The 26,239-nt window shown below is 41.3% G+C and overlaps 1 protein-coding gene across 1 annotated transcript in view; it reads right to left on the bottom strand.

Moving 5' to 3' along the window:
- The window catches only part of ush2a (Usher syndrome 2A (autosomal recessive, mild)), a 186,788-nt gene extending 171,108 nt beyond the window's left edge, over window positions 1–15,680 (bottom strand). Inside the window, exons 1-4 of the mRNA XM_037096057.1 lie at window positions 15,019–15,680; window positions 14,276–14,490; window positions 13,957–14,169; window positions 9,697–9,865 (exon numbers count right to left, since the gene is read on the bottom strand). Coding sequence (XP_036951952.1) covers window positions 9,697–9,865; window positions 13,957–14,169; window positions 14,276–14,490; window positions 15,019–15,591 — 1,170 coding nt within the window. The 5' untranslated portion in view covers window positions 15,592–15,680. The remainder of the gene's footprint in view (window positions 1–9,696; window positions 9,866–13,956; window positions 14,170–14,275; window positions 14,491–15,018) is intronic.
- Between the last annotated feature and the right edge of the window lie 10,559 nt (window positions 15,681–26,239).

A 26,239-nucleotide genomic window follows, 5' to 3' on the forward strand; every position in this document is an offset into this window, starting at 1 on the left:
GTCTCATTTGGACTGTGTCCACTAAGTCCAGAGGAAAGGAAGTGACTACTTTAAACTATCCCTAACAGAGGATTTTAGGTAAAGCCCATAAAAACACCATCTTGCACAAATTTTCAGGTGAACACTGAGCTACAATCAAGCCCAAAAGTAGTGATCAATAACTAATTGTGGTTATTGCACATTTTGGCAGCAGTCTGTTATAATTTCAGAGGTAATGACTGTTTTTGTAAGTGTGTGTTTTTTTTAAATGTTATTTTAATTGTTGTTGTTGCTTATTTTAATCAAATGGTTTATTTTTCTGGTTTTACTTCAACAATGTTTGACACACTTCATGACCCTGCTCTGTGAAAAGGGCTGTATTAATAAACATTTTGCTATCTGCACAGCTAATTGAGCTAATGGCAGCTACAATTAATTAATGAATTAATTTGACAACTGGCTAATTCTTACACCTTTAACGATGGTTGTCATGAGATCTAAAAGTATTACTGTATAACCATACAAACCTAAGCTACAAGACTGTAATTAGACACAAATCTGCGTCATCATTGTCATGGTATCTATATTTTTCTGCTGTTTCACTCCTTCCTGCAAACTCAAACTCTGTCACATGTGGACTAAAGCTGAAAGTGGAAGGAGCGATGGCTTCAGCGGGGTTCAATCCTCGGCCAGCTTGGATATTAAATCTAACCCTTGCACCACCTGTGGTCCCTGCCACCATTCATGGCTCCATTAGTAGCTGGCCTGGTTGCCTACAGTTCTCTCCTGCAACATTCCAGCAAAGCCACGACTCATTAACTCAACAGGCACTGACATCATTTATATATTCATTTTTTTTTCCACTTTACATCATATTATGTCAATTTTAGCTGTTATTTTTATGACATCTGCTGTTCCAGGACCAAATTAACAGGCATGGGCTGTAAAACCATCCACATAACATCACCTAAATGAAGTGCTAAAGGTGTTTACTAGACTACAAATGAAATTTAACTTACTGTTATTATCATCATTCCTTATTAGACAATTTCCTTCAATTGTGTTCCAAAAGGTTGCTGTGCTCTTAGGGAGTTTCAGGCACCCTTTCCCTGTGCAAAACCCACCCCGCTGGCAATGTTACCACCTAAGCCTCTCTAAAAGCCCAGGGAAACCCTGAGTGGGAAAGCTTTTAGTGATCTGTAGACTGGCATTTTGACTAAAGCTCTTCTCGATTTTCACACTCCTGCCAAGCCATGGCTCAGTACACAGTGTGGACAGCAGTGTTTCTTCTAAGCTCACTTTGTAGCTGTGGGCCACAAAGTAAGAGGTGGTAGAGCAAATACGAAAAAATATCAGCCAAAGTTTACTGTCCTAGCCAACATAAAAAAGAAACTGATCAGTAATAAACATTACAACATAATATATATAGAACTTTTATTTTTGTAACCAGCATTAAACTTCAGAACACCTGTCTGTATTTTGCAGATTCAAACTATATGTCTTTGAAAAAGCACTGACAAATTTGTTTCACCGGCTTAATCAACCGTTTTTTCTTTTTTTTTTGCAGAGGTACAATGCTGTCTGACTCTGTACCTCTGCAAAAAAGAAAAGGTCGATTGCACACAACAGAAGTAGATAGCTAACAGGTACACACAAGTATAGGTGAGGAGAGGAATTAGGTGTCTGTGGGCAGCAACAACACTTCCTGATGACCCGGGTCATTTTCCATGAACTTGATCCAATCGCTCGGCGAGTTGCCCTTCACCACACTGATGACATAATATATAATTAGGCCAGCACAATCTCCTTATATTTAAAAAGGAATTGACATTTTGGCAAAATCAAAACACAAAGTGCAGGTCTGTTTCATCGGAATATAAAAGTCTCAGTGTAATCAATAGAATGGAAGCAAATGTAAACTTATCATACCGACATGAAACTCATGTTTGGTTGCCATTCCAGACGGCCAGCTGTCAAACTGCAGCTGCACACTTTCCAGTTAATCATTGTCCGGAGACAGGTTAACCCTGACACTCAGAAAATGTACCTGAATAATTCGCATTAATAGGAGAGGAAGCCATTATCCAAACATCTGACATGATGCAGACAGTGTCAGACTTGAAAAATAACATTTTATTTATATGTGGCGAAGGTCTATCTTGACAGCTGAGGTCAAAGTCGAAGAGAGGGGCCTTAAGGATGACTAATACTGGAAACCAATTCTAGATACATATTTGCTGCTGTCCGATTCGTCTGTTATGAGTGCTAAAGCATTGCAACGCTCGATGCAGGAGCTTAATATCATATATGTTTATGTGTATGTGCATAAATGCAAGACATCAACTGATAAACACTGTGCTGTCCCTGCCTGACCTTTCTTATAGACGATACCATTTCCCCCACTTAACCATATTTTCAAATGAATTGTATTTAACTTTTCATCAGCCTCTTGTCCACATTCTTCTCCTCAGTTCCTGTTCTCCTACTTTCTTTCTGTAAATCTTCCATCTCTTCTTTTCATCCCCACATCTCCACCCTCCTCTCTTGAACTTTGCTCAACCATCTTTTGTTTTCTTCTTCTTCTCTTGTTGCTCCTCTCATGCTTGTCTCCTCTTCTTCACCTATCTCTTCTTCTCCTTTTAACCTCCTCTAATCCTCGACTCCACATCTCTGCCCCCACGCATCCCAGTCTCACCAAACTCCTTTCGAATGTGTTGCCCTGTGACTGACATGCCACTCGCTGATAACACACCTCATTCCACAGCCGGTGAAGCTGTCAATGGAGGGAGAGTCAAAAAAAAGGAGTGAGAAAGGAAGGAGGGAAGAAAAAAATATTTCTATTAGGATAGAGGAAAGAGTTTGGTTAATAATGGTGCTCGTAGAAGAAAGACAGGATTCATGGGGAAGTATGACAGACAGATATTTTCGGAAAGTATACAAAATGACCAAGAAAGAGGTAATGTGGCAAGATGGTTCTTGATTATTTTAAAAGTTCAAATAAGGAGGAATGATATATTCTAAGGGAAGAAAGAGGGACAAATTGGAAGCAAGCTGTGGTTATGAAGGCATACTGGGTAACCATGTTCCAGTTCATTCTCTCTACCCTATTTCCAATCTGTCTCAACTATTAACTGCCAAATTAAAGAAATGCAACAACACATTGGATAAAGACTGAAATGGAAAGAAGACAAGGGGGAGGTGTAGCAAAGACAGATCTGTATGAAGACAGACAAAGTTAATGAATGCAGTCGTATTATGATCATCTCAAACCTGGTTTACGAGTGTATGTGTGTATTAAAACAACAGGTCTGCCATTTCACCATAGTGTTTAGCCTCAGTGTTCAAGTTAGCAACTGAAATACTACCTCCTTTAAACTACTTCATAAGGTTTAGAAAAACATCATCATTATGCTTCAAATAATGATGCATCCAAACCTTGTCCAGTCCTGTGTTACCGCTATGTTCTCCGTGCTTCTGGTTTGTCTTCAGTTTTGTATTTTTCTTTCTTTTGGTCTTTTGTCATGCACTTTCCTTTAACGGTTCATTGTTGTTTGTATTTTGGGCTTTGAATGTCGCATTCACTATGGCGGAGCCAATGGCGTCGTGATCGTGGCGACAGCGCTGTGTAATTACCCTCAGTACCAGAAGGGGGAGACAAAATTTGCACACTGCAGGTTGAAGATGACGTTCCTGTCCTCCACGTGTGAACCCAAGTGAGTGAAATCATAAAGTGTAATGTGACTTTATGCATCCCCTTGCTCTCCACTTTTGCATCTCCAGGCATATTGTCACCTTTTCCTCTCACTTTCTCTCACTTCCTCTCCCCTGTTATCTCTCTCCCTCTCCTTGTTATTCACCCTCCAAGCCTCTCCCACCCTCTTTAGTCCTCACTCCCCCTTATATACTTGCCCTTACCCACTATGAACTGTGAGCAGCTCTGATGTACAGCCAATATTCTCTCTATCATATTAGCACGGCAGCAGTGTGTCAAGGAAGTGATAGCAAGAGGAGGAGAGGAGGAAAAGGAATAAAGAGAGAGGGAGAGAGGATGGAGAGGAGACACATTTGTTCTACTCATCTCGGCGCTAAAAGATACAATTACCTCTCACAGCATATTATCCATGTTTTATACCAGCCCAGGGCCCCATGCCTTTGCCTCGCCGCGCTCACCCCATGTAAGGCCCATATTTTAACACTAGCTATGACAGTTTATTTAAGAAAAGAAAATTGTCCCCAGGGAGATGGAGAGGGAGAGAGGGGGAGAGAGAGAGTATGTAAGGAAAATGAAAGGGAAAGAGGGAAGGACAAAGAAGGTGGAGGGGGAGAGACAATCGGGGGGAGGGAGTGAGAGATAGATGAGGCAGAGAAAAAGAGAGAGAGAGAGAGAGACAGACAGAGGGGGGGGACAGGGAGAAAGAGAAAATCATCTTCAAGAAAAAAAGCAGAGACAAAAGATAAAGAGAGAAAAAGAGGGAGAAGGGACATATATAAGGTGACACACCAACCTTTTAATAAAGACCATAAGTCTTGAAGACTTTTTCTTTTCCGAGCAGAAAGCAAAGCGACGTCCCATTTAACCAAACAGAGGCTCTCGCATGAAACCGTATATAGATGAGGGAGAAGCACACACAGTATCACACAGTCAGAGGAGAGAGACATGCAGTAACAAGACTCGAGTGCACTGGATAAACTAAAAGAATCATAGTTGGGTTTGGGTCATGCTGTTTGTGGCTCTGGTCAGGTTCAAGTTTGGTTATTATTCAAATCTACCACCGGGTAACATTAGTTTAATATCCATTGTTGAGCGTCTTATATAGTCTTTGAGTTCCTATTGCTCTTAATGGTATCCTTTAATTCAAAGCACTTTGCTACATACACTTTTAGCACTCATATCTCACAGCTCCAGTGGGATTGAAACCCCTAACCCTGGCCATGTTAGTGCCTTGCTCTCACTATCATTCGAGCCAGAATGCACACTGGCATGAAACGCTGATGTTAAATAAATAAATGAATTCAAAGAGCGAAAAAAATCTCGAACCCCACCACACATGCACACACCTTTCTCTGCCTCTCTCAGTAATTGATGCCAGTCTCGTGCCCTTTCGCCTCCTGTGCCAGCAGGCAGAGGGCTGCCGTAGAGGTGTCCGCTTCACCCCTACATAACAACCTTGCCTCACCTTCACACACATGCACACAATCACACATACACACACATAAATATACTTGTATTTAGTGCACATGCATGCTTGCTAACACACACACACACACACACACACACACACACACACACACACACACACAGATCCTACAAAATATGGCCTCCATGCTTGTACTGCACCACAGATATGTACATGCAGTTACACAAACACACACATACACACACATTAACTTTCAGTCAGTCTCACAATCTGCCTCTGTTACTCTGGGTGGGACGGAGGGAAAAGTATATGCGACAGTGTGCAGTGAGTCTGCAAGTCTGTCTGTCACAATTTGGCTTTTTGGCAAGAAATCAGGTGAACACAAACAAATACACAGACACCTCCTTTTCAGCTCAGCTTTGACTATGGCATCTCTTATCAGTAAACTGCATGACACACTGTTTTAATGTCAATTTCTTTGCAGGTTTAAATTTCAAAACAACCTTATTTTCTTGCTGGAAACACTTACATTTATTGGGTACTGGAACTGGAAGGTTAAAATACTGAAATTAACAAATATTTTGAGGTAAAGCATGTATTCTATAAGCATAACTGCAGTTGAAAAATGCACCAGCGCCAAAATAGGATCTGCTATGTAGCCGTGTATAAAGCGGAGGTAACTGAAGAAAGGGTAAATTTTCTTAATCTGCAAAAATATCTGGGATTTTTGATTGCTGAGTTGAACATGGCTGGGTGGAAAATTTGAACATATTGCCAACCCTTGTTGGGTAGCAGATGTATCCACTAGCTATGGAGAGGGGTAGAACTTAATCTGGAGAGGGCCAGTTAACTTTGGCTGAACAGTTCCCACAAGTAGCAAACAGAAGAAGGAGGAGAAGTGAGGAAGTGGAAGGCAGATAGGGTAGAGAAGAACAGGAATGACAGTGAGAGCAGAGCCTGCATGAGAGACGACCAAGGACAAGAAGAGGAAGACAGAACGCAAGAAGGAGAAAGACAAAACCGGTTGGCGCGATGAGGCATGTGCACATGCAAGAAAGTAAGAGAGATGGAAAAGACTGTGGTGGTATCAGATCAGTCTGTGCACATTAGTTGCCTTCTGCCAAGACCAGACCAGTCCTTATGCAGACACACACACACACGCGGAGTCTTCCAGTGTAATTGTGCATGAAAACATTCATTAAGCTTATTATGGCATTCAGGAGAAGTTTTAGCAGCCAAACTGTCTAAGAGCAGAGTAGTGAAGCAGATGAGTTGTCAGGGTCTAGAGAACAAATTGTAGATTAGATAGGAACAACTAGTTCACTCTCTGCAATAAATACATAGATGGATGTGTACGTGTGTGTGACTTTGTCTTCCTCACTTGACCTTAACTCACTATGACTCTCAGACAGTGTCCCTGCCTTTCCATCTTTTCTTAAAATTGTTGTCTCTGCACTTTTTTCTCTCTCTTTAGCAACATGTACAGTAAGAGCCCTCTGAAAAAAGCAACTAGCGGTTACTTTGTGTCTTTAGTGTGTGTTTAACAGTTAGGGAAAGAAAGAGTGTGTGTGTACGTCAGGGTGTGGACACCCGAGTGTTAAACATTCATGCCGCTGTGTTGGGTCGTGATGGGACCGTTGTGACTGGTTGTCCCTGCCACTGCCTCATCCGATAATGCTGATTTGCTCAGGCACTAACAGACGGACCCCTCTGGGGGTCCCCCAGGCACGCAGTCAATCACTGGTACTCAAAAAGATAGTTCTCCAAAGCTATTTAAATTGTGAACCGTCTTCTACTCTCGTCCGTCTATCTCTTGCTGTCACTTTTTGCCACTTCTTGCTCTTCATCTCTCTTAACCTCTTGAAACTGACTCCAACTTCTAGGAAGACTTACAGTACATTGTTACAAAAGAGAGTGATCCACAAGTTGATTAAAAAATTATTTAGCACTAGCACAGAAAATTTTGTAACCCAATGCAGTTTTTGTCTCAGTCTTCAGTCCAAAGTCTCAATGATTGTTGTTGTCCTCATTAAATAAATATTCAAAAACAATTAAACACCCGCCAGGAGAACAAATCGTCAGCCACAGTAACAGCAGTTCTACCTCTCCATCCAACACACCTTTGCAGCAGTAGTTTTCTACATACAAGGAGAGCAACAGATTAGTAATAATTACTACTGAAGTGTGAGTCCCGCAGTAAACCCACTTCGTAACCATCATTCAACTACACTGAGCCACCTCCCTCACTTTCTCCCATCGCTCCCCCTCTCTCTCAGTCCCTCCCTCCCCCAGGCTACCTTTTCCTCCACTATTCACTACATCGTTACCATAATCAGATAAGACAACTACCTAGGGAGCACCAGCATCCCTACAGCACCTTGCTCCTGGCACCGTGTGTGTACATGTGTGCGCGAGTGTGTCAGCGTGTGTGAATCGCTCCTGGCACTTGGAAGCCCGTATTCCTTTTGACTGTCTTTTTTGGTGTTTTGATCTGTTCAAACCGACAGATGACTGGTGTGTGTGTGTGTGTGTGTGTGTGTGTGTGTGTGTGTGTGTGTGTGTGTGTGTGTGTGTGTGTGTGTGTGTGTGTGTGTGTGTGTGTGTGTACTGTATGTGTATGTGAAAGGTTTCTAAATCACCCAGCTTCTTCACAGGCTAATATCTATATTGCGGATGACAAGTCGGCTACAAATTACCGCTTGACTGTGTGTGTATGAGCGGGAGAGCGAGTAGATAAGTGAGTGTGTACGCATGAGAACAGGAGAATGCGAACTGTGTTTGAGTGTCAAGCATGATTATGTTATTCTTCTGAATGGTCAAAGCAGATCACATCACCATGCCATTAGGCGAAAGGCAGACTGATTCACAACAACGAAATGACACACGCACAAAGTTTCAAAACACCTCCAAGCCACATCACCGCAACACACTCCTTGCCTAAATGGACATGTTCAACACACATAGATACTGTACATGCAGGAGACGTATAAACCTGATGCCTACAGGGCATACAGTACACTCGCTCACGATGGAGCCATCAGCAACACTACATTTAGCCAACAACACACTCAACTGCCAAATTACTGTACCAGACATCAACAGCAATCAGCCCGACCAGAGAAGTGAACTGTCAGGTTAGATTTTCTAGGCACAATCAATTTCCTTTTAAGTAGTGGTCAACATGTGCTGTGTAACTTCATCATTCACCCCTCTAGCCTTGCATCCTGCCTTAAATCAAACTACAGCTGATATACAGTATGTTGCTTTATGTACCTCCATTGTCTCCTCCACAATAACGCTACCTTTATCATAAAATATAATTAAATGGGGTGAGTTTAACAGATTATAAAACGATGACTGCAAACATAATTTGAAATACTACAAATCTAAACAGAATAGGAAAACATCTTCATTTTACCAACAATAGGGGTTCATAAAGAATTTTTTTTTTAATTTGCAAGGATTCCCACTCTTTAAAGTAGCATCTTAATAAATATTTTTGGTATATATTAGCTTAGCCAGGTATGAAAACTGGTAGCAGGGGAAAAAACAGCACGACTCTCTAAAAACGCACACCTGCTGAAGCTTTAGAGATTAACCAGTAACATATCAGGTCATATACATCACCTGGGCCTTGTTTTTTCCCTTGTTTTATTATCTTTTATCATTTTATCATTTTATTTGAGAATCCATGGTATTAAGCATCATCTCTAGGGTTATAAAATGTCATTATCAATGCATTTATAGAACTATAAATGCCAGGGAGGTGCAATAAAATAAGATAATTCATGCCAGGTTGAAAAGAAAATTGGGCCCAAAGAACAGATTACAGAATAGATAAAAAGGGAAAAAAGAAACAAATAACCAAAGTTACAGACACTCGTCATGGTGACTGTGCTTTCTCCCATTGCAGCCAAAGTGTTATTCAGAGATGCTGAAAGAGAAAGATTGTCCAATGGAGTAATCTGTAAGATGATCCTCTTCAGCGGTCCAGAAACACACACACACACACACACACACACACACACACACACACACACACACACGGGCCTCAAGACTCTTCACTTCACTAGCTGCCATTTTAAAATGATCAGAGCTGGTGAAAGCCTCTTTTTGTTCATGACAGCCTTTTAATTCTAACTTCTGCCGCCTCCTCAGATTTCCAGTTGATGTAGCACTTTGGTCAACTGCTTCTTAAGAAAACAAAAAGTAACACCAAAGAAAGAAATAATTACATGCAGTGTTGTTGTACACACACCACTTTAAGAAACAAAAATTTCCACACATCTGGTCATGTGATAATGGTTAATATGAATTTATTTTCATTTAATGTTTTTTTCTTACATATTCAGCAATTAGCAATTATCTAACTATCACTGTCACATTCTGATACTGACAGCACCAAATTTTATTTGCAGCATCTCCAGTGTACCAGAACAACCCTGGATTTCATGCACACAATCGCACCAATGGATGTACTAAAACACACATGCTGACAGTCAAGTTCCTCTCTTACGGATCACCTATGGCGTATTTAACAGGCCACTATTTCTCCCCTCAAACCCTTGAGATGTGTTACCTGCAAAGCAAGGTGTGTCCAGCTGCCCAGTGTTAGCCTCCCCTCTGCTCTGAAGATGACGGTCGGAGGAGTGTGACTGCTGCGCTGACCGTACCGCAGGGTGACCGCCTGCTCCGACACTGTCACAGAAAAAAACAGCTGCTCCCTTGAACTCTTCTCCAGCAGCATCCTGATGGAAAAAACAGACACACATACACAGCAACATTTGAATATTTGGCAGTGATGAGTTGTTACAACTTAACACAGAAAACAGAAGGCAGAGTGGACCCGCGGAGTCGAGCGGCATGACTCGCAGTCTCTCATTCTGACATTTACACATGGAATATCAATATTTTACATGACTGCTAACTCTCAGCTGCTACACTGGGTGCAGACTCCGACACACACCCTCCACGTGTCATATTAACCACCATCACTGACATTTTATGGGAAATCATGGCTTTTATGAACCCAGAGCCGCATACCCAATAAATCACAGATAGATGTATGCATGAGGCACAGACCATATGTATGTATGTCTGCACAGGCATGTGAGTGTGAGTGTGTGTGCCTGTAGGGACGCACAAGACACAAATATAGTTTAAGGATTTTAAAAGCAATAAGTAATTAAATGAGTTACTCACAACTTATTTATCATGGTTTACTGGACTGAAAATGCTTTTTGCTTCAATATTTTACATAAAATGTCAGCAAGTACTGAATATACCCATCACAGGGCTGAAGTTAATGCAAATAAAGAACACATTTTTTCTGCAAAACATAAAAAATATTACATTTTATAAGAAAAACTGGATATATAAACACCATTAACCTTTACCATTTTTGCCGGAAAACAGTATGCTCACTTTCACTTTCTTTATTTTATTTAATGTTAATTTTTAGGTGCAAGTATTCATCATATACCAGCATCACACACCTCAGCATTTAATGTCCAGTCTGTTGGCCTAGATGTTGCAACCATTATTTATTTAATATGTTATTAAGGGAAGATGGCTACAGAAAAGACTAGTTGTTGAATTACTTTTTAATTTAAAATAAAGTACAACAACAGATAAGCATTTCCAGTATCTTCCATATGATGAAATGTCCACATAGGAAAAAGATGATTGTATGTAACAACCTAAAATAAATCGGATAAGAGAATCCTCCAACACCATAAACACAACTCCATCATCTATTCCTGTAAAAACTCTGGTTTGTAAGAACAGGTGGCTGGCTCTGTTCATTGTTCAGATGAGGGGAGGGATGTGGAATCACAGAAAGAGGGTGAGACAAAGAGAGAGGGGTGAGGAGAGATGGACAGAGGTGAGGATAGAGACCTCCTTTCATCTGGCTTCTTTGATGGCAGCCATGATCGTCTCTACAACAAAAAGACTGATGGCCAACGACAGCAACAGAAAGACCAAGAGAAAGAGGGAGACAGGGAGAGAAAGGAGAGAGAGGGGAGAGAGATATTACTTCCATTCAGATGCATTCAGCCATACAGGTGTCATGTTCTGCAGACCAAGGCAACAAGACTCGTCTGTCATCTGAATCTCCAGACAGACAACTTCACAAACAAAATCACAGCACAAAACTTAAAGGAGCGATTTGATCTCGTCTGATTCTCCTCCAAACTTCACTGACAGACTGAACATCCAATGACTTACAACAGCACACAACCAACCTGTCTAATGTTGCTTGAGGTGTTGTGCAACATGTGAATGTTGACAAACCTTATCACAAATTATTTTCTCGCTGATCCTTCCCCTGTTTGTCCAAACACAAGGTAAAACGTAAATGTATTTATCAATTTAAAAAGCACTTGTTCAAATGAAAAGAAACCACAGTCTGTATTCTCCAGGTCTGCAAAGACTTGGTGGAGGGCAGTAGCTATGGCATTCTCTGTCGATCTGTTGGCTACAGATCTGTTGGTTATATATATATATTATATATATATATATATATATATATATATATATATATATATATATATATATATATATATATATATATATATATATATATATATATATATAGTAACATAATTTTACTGCTTAAGTGATTTAAAACATCCACAACTGTTTTTTTTGGTAAACAGCAGCAGTTTGGCAATACGTTACATTTGAGGCAGATGACAGGAAAAATATACAAGTATGCCCAAATGTAAGGAATGCTACAGACCAATGCAAACAAAAGCTGCCAACTCAACAAACTTAACAAAGCACCAGAAAAAAAACCCATGGCGACTTCTACAAAGATTTTCTACAGGTTGGTGACAGCTCCCATTTCAACATCACTGAGGTATACAAACAAGTTGGCCCGGTAAACTGTCGTTGGCCAAAGAGTCATTTGTAATTCTCAAAACTAAGCTAAACTCCATCAAACATTTCAGTTCCAGGATATTTCAATTGAACACGGAGTTGTGTACATGCTCTTGTGTACTTGCTTTTGTGGTAGTGAACCCAATATCTTTGTTATCTTAAGGTTCTGTATCAAAGTTAGAAATTCCAGAATCATAACAACACTGAAGGGAGCTGTGTAAAGTCTAGTAAACTGCCTTAAGTGTTGTCACTTGAATCAGCTTGGACTACATCTGAAAACTACAAGTCTGGAGGTGTGGAATTACAATAAGGAGAGTTTAACCAGACCTCTGTAGCCTGCTCCTCATCTCTGCTTGTGGTAAGCAATTTGAGGCAATGTTAGCCGCTACTTGTATTAGACACCAAACTTCTGGCTGAACCACCAGCAATGGTATTACATCGTAGGTCATTTAGATGCAATTTTTTACAAGGAAGAAGAATTCATGGTGTAATCTGTTTCTGCATCTATGAATTTGATCCAACAAATATTGTGGATAGTGTGAGAGTACGTAGTCACACTTCATTCGCAGATGCTAAACACAAACAAAGACGTCATTTATGTTGAGTCTATTTTTAGTTTCAGGACGAGGCATCCCATGTTGTTCAACCTACCTTCTTTGAGTGTTGTTGTATACTGGAAAAGATAGAGTTGCCAAGCAAAGCCAACTGATCTGTCTTCGTGTGTGCATGTGCCTTGTGTGTGTGTGTGTGTGTGTGTGTGTGTGTGTGTGTGTGTGTGTGTGTGCGCGTGTGTGTGTGTGTGTGTGTGTGTGTGTGTGTGTGTGTGTGTGTGTGTGATTGTAAGGTGATCTGAGTATGTGTAACTCTGCACCATCGGAGCTCTGGCTGAAACATACCAGCACACTCTCATCCCCGCATCTCACACACAACATGTCTAAGTAGGACATGACAGCCATTTGTTGGCCAACATATCCTGAAAGTGATACTGACCTGACCTGACCAGACCTGACCAGTTCGCTCCTTGTTATTAGATCAATATCACAGGGTTTTCATTTACTTTCCAATGTTTGAATGTCGTATAAGATTTCATATCAGAGCAGACGTTTGACTAAACATTACGGCAACAACGTGTTTCCAGCAGGCAGCTACATTTCATCAGGGACACAGGATAATGTCAGACTAAATGATAACTCATGTTTCAGAATTAAATGTAAAAGTTTGTCATATGGTCTTAAGCAAACAGCCTCTGAATTGTTACCTCTTTCTTGTACTATTTTCTGTCTCTTCCTGAATCCTCATCATGAGACTACTGCATAGTGATTTAGCAATGGGTTTTGTTGACAGACATCTTTGTTCACATCTCTTTCTCACTTAATTTTTCCATTATTGCCCTCTCCATCCTCTCTTTCCAAGCTGTAAAATATGACATGCACATTAATGTCGTCACAGTTGGCTCTTCATGTTGAGGAAAACATGTCACTTTTGGTTCAGCTGAGAACCACATTTTTTGCCAGTTGCTCACTAGTTTACAAGTAAAGTAAGTAAGTAATTAAGTACAGTAAAGCAATCTGGCTCAGGTCAGATTTGTGTTGGCTCATCTTTTCCACTGAGATCAGAATCTATAACTATCTTTACCCTTTATCCCTGACAAATGTCATTTAATTTGTGGATACAGGCTGTGATGAATGAAACCAGAATAGTTTAAGACCACTGACTTTTATCAAACACATTTGTCTCTTGCTTATTTGCACAGGACAATGATTGGGGCAAAATATTACATTTTCAAGAGATAAAGCACATTTACCTCTGTCTGTATTGGGTTTACTGGACCTCTCCAGAGAGAAATAGCAGAGATCCATCCATATATTTTGAAATGCAAAGTATACTGTAGGTACTCTAAAGGAAGGCCACTGACAGATTATTCTAATTTCCCAGAAATTACAAAGATTAAACTCACATCTCTCCAGAGGAGTTTGGTTTTATCCACAATGCCAGGGTGAGGGAACCCAACACTCCTAGTTTCTGTGAGGGTGGAGAGACCAGACATCCATCCTGCACTGAATGAAACAGCACACTACTGGATCCACCAGAACCCCCCTCTGAACTGGTAGTTACTCCCGTCTGAGTCCCAGGACGAGTGTCATTACTGTCTTCTGTTACACAGGAACCCCTGGAGGAATAAAGCTTAAATATGTTAATATTTGTTGCCCAAAGGGGCCTTAAAAAAGTTTTGCATGTCAATTTCAAGTATCTGTCACATGCCAAAATCTATGTACCTGTGTGCAGCCAGTAGCAGTGGGGCATATGGAGGCGTGGAGGATCTGTAGGGACACTCCTGGATGCAGAAGGCCTGATAACATGTTGTGAGCTCAGTCTGAGAGGACGGAGACTGACAGTAGCTGCTCCGCTCCGGTACCCCACATGTGGAACGAGGCGGAGAGGTGGACACGGGTTTGAAGGCAGCAATGTTCTCCATTCGTGGGAAATGTCCCTGAAAACGAAGACGGTTTAACAAGTGTTATCATCCTATTTCATCCAGCTCTCTTGAGGTTTTTTTACTTTGTGGCTGCAGGAACCCGAGGCATTTAGACACAATAATGAGCTACAGAGTGCCATTTGAGCAATCTGGAGAACCATATTCAAAGTGCCATAAAAATGACAGAGCCAATGGGTTATAGCATAGCCCATTTTGTCGAAAGTATAAAGTACAGATTCAATAAAAATATCAATCACTTTGTAAGAAATAAAGAGACTTCGTTAGGACACATTTGTTGGATGGAAATTAATTCAGTCACAGCTGCCAGTAGGCCATTTTCACAGATGACATGTTGACACAGTAGGAATAGCACATGTGTAAATAATAACATGACTGACGCTTGAATTCCATGTCGTGTATTACTTCGACACTTGAGTGGGCTGGAGCCACGTCAGTGATATTAGTGACACCTGTGAAAGCAAAAATGTGTTAACAATTTGCACTAACACACACAAACAGCTGACTCTTGAAAGCCACTCTTACCTGTGATGAAGCAGGTGTAAGACACAGACTGAAGAGGAGGAGAACCGACCAGACGAAGATGTGATGCCACATCGCGTTTTTCCCTCTCTTTGCCTCTCCCTCAGTGATGTTTTTCAGGTACCATGGCAGAGGAAAAACAGGCCACCTCTTCCTGTTCCCCATCCTTTCCTCTTTTAGCTTTGCAGCTGACAGAATCCCAGAGACATCCGTCTTGCTCTTGCGCCTTCCTTCCACACATTCCCTCCCACTTTTGAGCTCTTCTTCGACTTCCTCTTCGCGTTTATTCCTTAAGTTGCACAGCTCCTCTCTCTTTCCTCCGTTCACCCTCTTCCTGCTGACTCCACTCCCCCATGTTTGACTCTTCCTCGTCTCCTCTTCCCTCTGTCTGATCCATCCCTGGCCTTTGACCCTGCACGATTCTGGAATTGGATTCCCAGAGGGGTCCGGCATGGTCCGAGGTTCCGGAATCTCGGACAGGGGTTCTGGAGCATCTCCGGAAGCGGAGGGATGCTCGAGAACCTGAATTTCTTTCGGAAGCCTTCCAGCAGCGCTTGAATAAGTGATGACTGTCATGGTTTCATGGTTCCAGGGTTACAGGGACATTTTTTACAGGCCAGTGCCCCTGGGGTGAGGCTCCTGAAGCTTAGCTCTCTGTTACACTGTCTCCGTCCCCCCCCCACCCCACCCCCTCACGCACACACACCCACACACAAACCACAACCAAAGCCTTCACATGATAGGTAGGATTTCACAATCTAGAGAGGGGGAAAAGAGAGAAGCAGAGAAGGGAAGAGAGAGCAGAAAATCCAACATGAGACAAATCTGAGGAGAGTGAAATGCCATGCAGGCTATTCCCTAGCCAAAGCCTACACTATCATGTACAGCTTGATGGAGGCACAGCTCACCTGATACTGCTACATTACTTTCCCCCATTTTTCTTCATTTTCCATTGAATTAAACATGCCCCCCCTTTTTTTTTCCTCCGCTGGCATCTGGCCTCCAGGTTTTTTTTTTTTATCCAACTGAACGGGTTTTCACATAAGTTTGTTGGAAATTGAGGCTTAGGCCAAAGCTCTCTTCATTACAATACTTATCAGCCTCAATTTCACATTTTGACACACAAAAAAGAGGCCAGCAGAGCAGTCGTCTCTAGTGTTGAATTACTTGGAGCCTCTCTCTCTCGCTCTCTCTCTCTGTTGCCTGCCGTCCGTCAGAAAAAAAAAAAGAAATAAAAAGCCTCACGGTGTTTGTAATAACGGGTATATATGCGAACAAATTTGTAAATCTATGCAGATATTGTGACATGCCTTCACTCCTCTCTGTTGGACTCACCCAGCGAGCTCTATCTCTCCATCGTCAGCAACACATTCAACCTGTTGCTCTGGCTGCCGCGGAGTCCAGCAAAAACAGAAACAAGCTACCTGCAATGTTACCCACACACACACACCTGTCGGTCTGTCAGCACGCACCGCTCCTGGAGAAGAAGTAGTCCTCTCCGGACATGACTTGATAGTTGTTGTCCGTCGTCCTGGCCCCACACTTTCGACTGAAGGAGACGAAGAAGAAGAATGACAACACAACTGAACTTGACAAAGCCCCCTTCTCTTCCCTCTCTGTCATTCAGGACACGCTGCACGCGGGGACTAAGGAGATTACAACGCGCGAGACGCCATCTGGCCGGCAGCGCTCGAGGCGGCAGGATACCGCGCGCAAAGTAACGGTGACGCAACGTTACACCGGTGAGAGCCAAGTAACGGGAACTTGAGAAGAGCCCCGCGGGAGCAGAAAGTGCTACATTTTCCGTTTTGTATCTGTTGCTGAATACTAAAGCTTGTCCCCCACAGCAAAGGCGATAATACGAAATTTAATATGACTAATTAGCCCGTCCTGTGGGGTTGGTAGTAACGCGTTACTCCCCCCTTCCTCCTCCTCCTGCTACGTGGGATGCGTCTGGGTGTCAGACAAGTGGCTCTCAGAGCAGAGAGACACGCTACTGCCGTCGCTATGCAACCATGATGACAGAAGTGTGTGTGGAGGCAACACGGAGCATCCTGATGAACTGACTTTAAGTGAATGACCTGTTACTGTTAATGAGGTTTCAATACTTTATAGAAAGTGCAGTAATACTTTTATTGTAAATCATCTTAATCATATCACAACAACTCCCACATGTAAGTTAAAAGTTATAAGAATATTTATGTATATATTTATAATGTTATGGACATATCAGAGGTTCCCTAAGGTCCTGTTGTGAACATAGATTAATGTAAATAAAACTACACCTTATGTTCCACTTACCTTTACTCCACAGTACCTCAGCATTTTAATTTCTTTACCCCAGTATTTTATTTTATTTCATAACTACTTAAGCATTTTACTGTATATGGTACTGTATATTGTATATAGCATTTTATTGTTTCTGTTTTTTGATTGCATTTTTACTTGAATGTACCTGCTGCAATGATAACATAATTTCCCCCATTAGTATATCTGTCTATCTATCTGTCTATCTATCTATCTATCTATCTATCTATCTATCTATCTATCTATCTATCTATCTATCTATCTATCTATCTATCTATCTATCTCATGATCTAGGTCATCAGGTGCTACTGGGTGCACCTGTGATGTTTTCCCTCTGCAGTCAGTGGGAGACTATAAAAGGAGTTTGCGGTTCCCCTGCTCAGTCTGTCGTTAAGGACAGGTGTGAGCTCTGAGCTGGTTCTGAGACCCAACTGGCCTTCGTGTGGGTTGCTATGGTGCTGCTAGGTGAGCCCAGCCACCATTCACACCTGAGCTCACACCTGTCCTTAACCACTCTGTAAGGACACTCTCACGTAGGGTTTAAAAGCCTGCAACTCCCCTCCGGTTGGTTAAAACTGAAGAAGCCTCCTGAATGAGAGGTGAACCGTCCTCAAGAAACTGAAACATGTTCAGGTGTCCACGATACAGCACCTAGAATTAGAACACGTCGAATGAACTAAGTTCAGAAAACATTGCATTATTGTAACGCAGCCTTTAAACACAGGAGAAGACCACACTTCTGCTATATCACAATATAACATACCCGAAATCTAAGATGATATATAGTCTCGATTACAATAATGATATAATATTGATATAATACTCATCACTTGACTATACTGTATGTCTTTGTTTTATCTATCTTACCCATTCTTTTTAGAGCCTGTCCGATACACGAGTTGGCCAATATTATCAGCTGATATTGACCTGCCACAGATGTATCATATCAGCACATATTTTACCCAATATGTGCCAATATTTTTTTAACATAATGCAGAAAATTATTCTTGGAATGATGTTGCTTTGTACCAAAGGTTTGATAACCACATTTGAGGGGTCATGGCGAAACAATAAAAATTGTCAGTTTATGTGTTTATTTTGTGCAGATAAGAATATAGTCCGATATAGTGTTATCATATGAAGTCCCTAATATTGGTATCTGCCCCCCAAATATTCCAGTATCGGTCAGGCTCAAATCTTTTTAACCTAACTGACACTTTGTTTCATTTTCTTAAAAACGTGAATACCCTTAAAGCCACAAAGCAGAAGCAATACAACACAGCTTGATTGACAAAATTTACCCACATACGTATAACGCATCTCAAGCCAAGTACGGGGAGGTATATTCATCCAGTGCATGATCAATAAAACATTTACAATTACAATTAGACACACTTCTGTGAAAATTAGTCGATAGAATAAAACAGTTTCAAAAAGGTGCCAGCAGATCTGAAATCAGGCATTCCCAGCTCAGTATTTAATGCTGAGCCTTCAAAGTCTCTTAGCAGAATAAATGGTGCTTCACTCTAAACCTCCATGTAAAATGTAGATACAGAGCTGAAAAGAAGGACGGCTTTAAAAAAAAAAAAGCTGCCCTTTTAATTTGCAGAGGAAAATGGAGCCAGCAAGGTGTCTTTCCCTGTCAGCAATTTCATGTCACCAGGGATGCTCTGCTATGTGTGCCATTAATTGGTCCTTGGTAACAATTAACCATGAATTACTAATTACAGTATGTGTCTCTGATGAAGCCCAGTGTGCAAAAAAATGATCAAACTCTATAGCTGCTCTGAACGCCTTATGATACATGGCTGATGATAACTCAGACATTAAAAGTACAATTTATATGTTGTTATACCGTGTGTTTCTAATTGCTGAAGAAGAACTTATATGGATTTATATGGTCTTTGTTATCTTCTTTTTTTACTTCAACGACAAATTTTAGACAAACCTTCTAAATTATAGCCAGTTATAAGCCAGTTACTTGCATAAATTGTCTAGTTTCACAAAGCTGAACATCCACCAGCAAAATACAAACAATCCCCTCAACACACACACACACACACACACACAACATTAGCACTAGCTCAAGTATACAGAGTTTAGACTTCCATTGTGTGCTCAAGCGCTCTGCATTTAAATTGTGTAAACATTTCCACCAAAAAAAAAAAGACCCCGCTCTTATATTTTTTCCCTGCCGACAAGTTTTTTACGTTATCATACTAATCGCGTTTGAACAGCTGCAATTTGCTTTGGTTGAACAAAGGCATTCTAACTAGGTTTTAATTAAGTGTTCCTAATGACCTTAAGGAGATTAGAGGTTCGCCTTCTAATCAATACCAGGCAGAGAGGAGCAAAGGGAGGGGAGAGGAGGAGAGGGGAGGTGGCTAGGGGCTAGGGTAGAGGTAGAGGAGGAAAGGGGGTGGAGGAGGGATGAAAGAGAGGAGAGAGCAAACGAGAGGAGGAGAGATGAGGAAGTCGAAGGAGGTGGAAGGAGGAGAATGAAATTGAACTGATGCAAGGAGAAAATGCAAGGTGGAGGGAAAAACCTGTGAACTTGATATTTGGATATTTAATCAAAAAAGGAAACAACGGTCTCTGTTAAATGAATGTACATCTCTACACAAGCCGACATTCACACACAAAGCGTGTCTGTTTACCCAGAAACAGGTCTGAGGCCTTCTCTTTTCGCATCCCTCATCATATTCTCCTCCTTGTTCTTCTTTTCTTCTCCTCAAGAGGCTGAAAAATGACATCACACCAGTGTGTCAGATAGGCTATGATCGTCGAGAGCTTTGTCAGCCAAGAAGAGTTTCTCTTATCCTCTCCTCATAAGACATTTGCATAGATTTGCACAGAGTGTGTCCACATGACAGAGAATCTAGTCATACATTGATTGTACTAATTTATTCAGCTGGGCGCATTCAATTCCAGAGATTGAAGTGCTATCACACAAACGGGATTAAAACCGGATGACGATCGCACAATTAATATTGTCTCATTTTCTAAATTACTTATGTATGACTTATATTTGGCTAAATTGTGTTTGCTGGTCTAATAACATTAAGGGTAATATGGTAAATGTAGGCTGTAAATGTAGCGTCTCTCCGAGTCTCCAGAGCAGCATGAATATGTATGGAGACATCCTTGGCCTCGCTGCTGATTAGGAAAAGTGGAATAAATTGATGGTCGGGCTGTGTGTTTTTTAGCAAAATACAATATTAGGTTGTCCGTATGGAAATGTTACACACACACACGTGCACACGCACACATTCACACTACTTATTTATGAATAAGTCTTATTTTAGGTCTGATGCATTCAAGAACAATTTTGACTCCTGAATAATAGTGCAGTGGTGAGTGCAGGCTCATCATCTGGTTGCCATTGATTTCAGATTTTCTTTTCAGTGTTTGTGCACACATGTCTGTGTGCACAAACATTAACATGTGTACACATGCACGTGAGCGTGTAGGTTAAAGGTGCTTTGTGGTATGTAAATGTTAAAATCATGAGCTCCGTTCACATTCAGTGTTTCTCACCACAACATAATAATAAATATGTGGTGTGCAGTGAACACTTGAGGCCTCAGAAACCTCGTGAGTAATTACTGGCACACACACATCCTTGTTGGTGTGCAATAAAAAAAGGAACCCACTTGTTTGTCATTCAAAAAATAATTTTGGTACATAAAAATACTAGATGAGGTGGATGTCTTCTGAGTACACATTGTGGTTAGGGTTTTAGTCGGCCATCTTGTAAAAAGGGTAGAAAAGCTTGATGCTCAATCAGATAAGATTCAACATGAGATTGGATAATGACATTTTTAATGTAATTTCTGCAGCCGTAAACGTAATGCAGGTGGGCCGAAGGAGGTCATTTACAATAAATACTTTTGTGATTTCCAATCTTAGGAGGGAGCTAAATTACATGTTATGTCAAGCCTGATTCCCATCTGCCGACCTTACCCCTGCCCCACTGGGTGGCCTCGGAGGTGGGACAGTTCTAAAAAGAGGACATCATTGAAGCAACATTTTATTTTGGGTCAATGATGAGTGAGGATGACACGATGTGTTCAAAAATATGCACGATTACAAATGGTTACGTGTGTGTCGGTGAGAGATAAAAAGGTAAGTAGTGAAACTTCATCTTCGTCTGATGTGTTGATCAGAGTTATGATCACGGGTTTGTACGGGCCCCAGAAGCTTTGTTGTTAGTTTAGGTTCCTTCCTGTCTGATTAGCAGTTAGCAATCCCCTCCATCCTCTCTACATCACCGCAATTGCACGACTCCTTTCGTTCTTTCGAGGCAGCTCTCTTCGCCTCTTTCTTTTCTTCAAACACTTTTGGTGTGTCTGGTAGTGTAAGCCGTCACCAGGAGCGCTGGAGCCGGTAGCTCTCCCTGAAGCTAGCTTGGCAGTAGCGGGATGCAGCACCGCGATGGCTGCTAGGTGCTGGAATCCAAACATTTCCAGCCGAGTAACTTCCCTCAAGTCAGTAATTGTTTTTTCTTTCACAAGAGAGTGGACCAAAGTGGGAATCGGCAAAATTTGTAGTCCAGTCTTTCTAAACAAATATACAGCATCAAATACGCCCCACATCAAAAACCATAAGCAAAACGCTTAGTTGGCAACTCTGCTGGACCGACCTAAAATATACTTCTCTGGAGGTGTGAGGTTTATTTGGGCTATCTCTTCCTTTCTCCACTGCCACTTGCGTCATCCCACTGTCTGCACTCTATTTTGGTCACTTCTGTCCTCCACTCATACGCCTCTACCCACACATCCAACTCTCCACAGGCACCACTCATTCTTTCCTTCATTCACTCTATTCCTGTCTCCCCTCCCCATGCCCTCAATCCCTCTTACCGTCCTCCATCACCGCTCTTCTCTAAACGTCCTCTTCTTTCTTGTCCTTGTTTTATGCAGCATTTTTCTATAAATAGATACACCGGTATATATATATTTTAATCCATGTTCATCATTTATCCTCCTCTGCTCTAAATGAAATGCACCAGAAACTAGATATAAAAACAATTTGGCTTTTCCTGGGCTTTTCAGATTTTATACCCTTGAGTCACAGGGTCCATATTGTGTGTGTGTGTGTGTGTGTGTGTGTGTGTGTGTGTGTGTGTGTGTGTGTGTGTGTGTGCACGCTTTCTGCCCCCTATTGGGGTTGAGGCCAGTGACACCCTCAGGGCTGTGCTGTCCAATCCCCTCCATGCTGCGTTTCTATAGGATTGAATTAACCTCCTGCCTCTCTTGACAATGCACATGCACATAATCATCCAGTCTCTCTCTCTCTCTCACACACACACACACACACACACACACACACACACACACACACACACACACACACACACACACACTTTGTCTATGCCAATCACCTTTCCCCTGTCAAGGCTATATTATTAGCTTGGGGCACTTCAGCAACTATTATCACTTAGGTTCACCCATGGGAATCAACCTACTAAATGCACAGAATTTGTTTATTTATTTTTCTATAAGAAACAGTCACAGAGTAAATGGCAACACTGGTGCAGCAGCAGTGGCTGTACAGTATTAAAAGTTTAGCTGGCAGTAAAACTTCCTGCCACATTGATTGTTTTCTGATTAGAAGATAGCAGAATGAAGAGAGACAGAGTCTGCAATAACAAGTTTGAAAATAAACTTACAGCTCAACTGCTGGCTTTACTGTCTAACCCCAAACCTTTCAGCATTCATGCAGTCACGTATAAGCTGAATCTTTGGACTTTGAGTTGGGCAAATGTATTAAAATGCCCGTTTAAGTCATGCTGCAACTTCTGAAATTAAATACAGAAGGTCTCTTTTAGTTTTGGTGACAGTAATCACTAAAGAAACAACATTTTATGTTTTGGAAATGTAGGGTTTTTTTTAGATTGACATGAATTTAAATCAGTCAACATCTGAACATTTGGTCCTGTGTTTCCTTAAGCCTCTGACTTTGAACTAATACACTGTCGCTTAACCATTAAACATTTAACGCTATTCATTTCCAACAGGGTAACAATTAAGATTTGGATAACATCCCAGTGAATGACACAGTTGGTCAAAACATTCAAAAAGTAACTAAAGCTGACAACGGAATGTCTCAGACATCTCAGATGTCAGTGTGTTGTGTTAGTCAGTCAATCAGACTTCATTTACAGAGCACTTTTCATACATCGTGTTGCAGAGATGTGTTGCTAAAGTGAGCTGCTGAGCCTGGTTCTGTTACCTGCTTGTCGGCTCCGGGTTCCCAGTGCTTCCTGCCAGCGTTTGTGAAAGAGTCATCAAGAGACCACTGGCTGCACAGCTAACTGAGCTAACTATCCAACAGTGGCTGCAGGTTGCAGCGGTCAATCCAGTGATGTGCTGCCCCCTAATTGTTTGGAGTGTACTTGCTTTAATTCTCACATTTGAAAAGTAGTGTTTAACTGTCTGCTCTTGTTGAAAGTTTGTTGGTAAGAAAAAAAAATTGCACTGGACATTAGTTGAGCATGTGAGGCAAACATCGTCTTTTCCTCAAAACTGAAACAATAATGAAAAATATCAGCCTTTCACATCCAACTTTATGCGTTGATGTTAACCATGAGGAAATCCACTGATACTAAAAAATATAATTTAAATAATACTTACTTATAATACTTTTTACATTGTTATTCCATTACTAATTTCTTTTATTCTAATAGAAATAGAATTGTTTAAACAACAAATGTATTCTGGATTCAGTATTTGAAATGAAGTTATAGTTTCCTGAACTTTCAGGACTTCCTCCTGTGTCTTGACACACTGTAAACAGATGTGATTTAGTGAAATTGCTTGTGATTTTAAGACCGACTGGTGTGTTACCAACGTACATGTCGTCTCTTGCGAGCTCTAATTGGTTTTTCTGAGGAAAAGTGTCCGCTGCATATCAAACCTTCCAGCTATATATTGGCCACTGGTGGGTGATTTTAAGTGCCACTAATTCACTGGCCAGTGACACATCAGACTATTTATTAAAGTACACTAACTTAATGAATGGCCCATAGAATGGAGAGTTAAAACATTTACTGTCCTAAGAGAGAGATAGAGAGCAATAGACACAGAAAGAGGAAGAGAAGGGGGTGAGAGAGAGAGAGAGAGAGGGAAAGCCGGAGGAGAGGGGGAGAATAAATGGCCCCATCGTATAGAGTTAAGACGTGAAAAGTGCAAATAGACAGCTGACCCTCTTACAGCTCGCACATGCAGCTCAAAAAGCGACGCAGCCACCTAAGCCACTTTGCACCCCATGAGATAGAGGGATGGGGGGAACAGAATGGGAAAGAGAGCAAGGAAAGGACGGAGAGCGGGTTGACAAGGAGAGGATGCTGGCGAAATGGAAAGAGGTGAGAGATGGAAGCGAGGCAGGCGAACGCGGATGATTTATATCGCAGTGAATACGACGGAGGAAAAAAAAAAGAATGACAAAAAGAGAATGAAGGAAGGATCAGAGAATGAACGAGGGAGAGGGGACGTAAATCACTGAAGGCTTCACAAACGAGAGGTTGTAAATTACACGCTGAGTGGTCCGCTAGTTAGCATGTAAGCTAAGTAGGCCGTATGTGATTTGATGGAGAGAGGGTCAGCGGAGAGCGCGGGACAAGGAGAGAGGGAGGAAATGTAAAGCGGAGACAAAGAGGGAACGAGGAAAGTGACACGTTGAGAGGAGAATTTTCTTTTTTTTACGTCTTGTTGCTACGGCTCTCATGCAGTTTCTCAATCTCTCAGTCATGTTGTCCTTTTTTTCTACCTTTTTTGGGGACAGGTTTACATAAGTAATGTTGGATCACAGGGTTTGTCGACTTCATTGTTGAGCAGCCGCTACTGCCGATGAAAATCTATCTATTCGACTCAGGCAGAAATATTTATGGACAAGGTAACAGACTGTATTCACACATCACAGTCAGGGTGGGAGGCTCAAATGTGGTACTGCTGCGATCCAGATTGCAGAAGTCCTAAAAATGTAGGGAATATGACAAATTGTTAGAATTTCAAAGTTTCCTAAATCAACAACTGGAAAACAATGGATAGCGTAAATCCGGAGTAACATCGGGCTAATCTTTTTAAGTAAAACAACATATTTCGTAACCCGTGCTAGCATTCAACCACCGCCTAACCAACGTTACATTTCGAAAGTGTTACACAATATGATAAAAATAGGAGAGAAGTAATTCTGAGGTATCAATGACACATTCGTTTAAGCCTGGAAGCGAAACATTCCGGATGAAATCAAAACGGTAATGTCAGCTAAGAAATGGCTGAATGCTAACGTTAGCTAATGGGTAAACAAATATGTTGTTTAACGTTGAAAAACGACCACGATGTCTCCAGCTTTCAGATTTTCTCTATCCATCATCTTGTTGATGAAGGTTCTCAGTCATCCAGGTGATTCTTATTCTCTACACATCATCTCAAAACATTAATAGCAAAGCAGGATAACATAACATTAGCATTCAAGCTTCCCACCCTGAGGTAGCTTCACAGGGAAATGGCCAACATGTGAATAAGATCTAAGATCCTTCCCTCAGTCTTTGTCTCTCACCTGGACGTCAGTATATATAAGATGGATGCAGCCGTTTTCAGACTTCTTACTGCAGAAATGTCACATATTATACCTTTAACGGAAACAAAGCAGAGGGTGGATGTGAGAACAATGGACAAAAGCCCTGAGAGTGATTTATAATGAAAGCCATTAATAGAATTATGGCTCAGGGCAGTTACTGTGTTTGTGTTTATAAGTGTTATATTCTGCATGTCAGCACTCAGTATTTTATATATTTCTTGTGTGATTGTCACCACATCTGCCCATATTTGTGCACTAGTTTGTCATTTTTGCACTGTGCTACTGTCTTGTCTTATCTGTGTGTGTGTGTGTGTGTGTGTGTGTGTGTGTGTGT

This window comes from Acanthopagrus latus, chromosome 4, assembly GCF_904848185.1.
Source record: "Acanthopagrus latus isolate v.2019 chromosome 4, fAcaLat1.1, whole genome shotgun sequence".
Classification (NCBI taxonomy): domain Eukaryota; kingdom Metazoa; phylum Chordata; class Actinopteri; order Spariformes; family Sparidae; genus Acanthopagrus; species Acanthopagrus latus.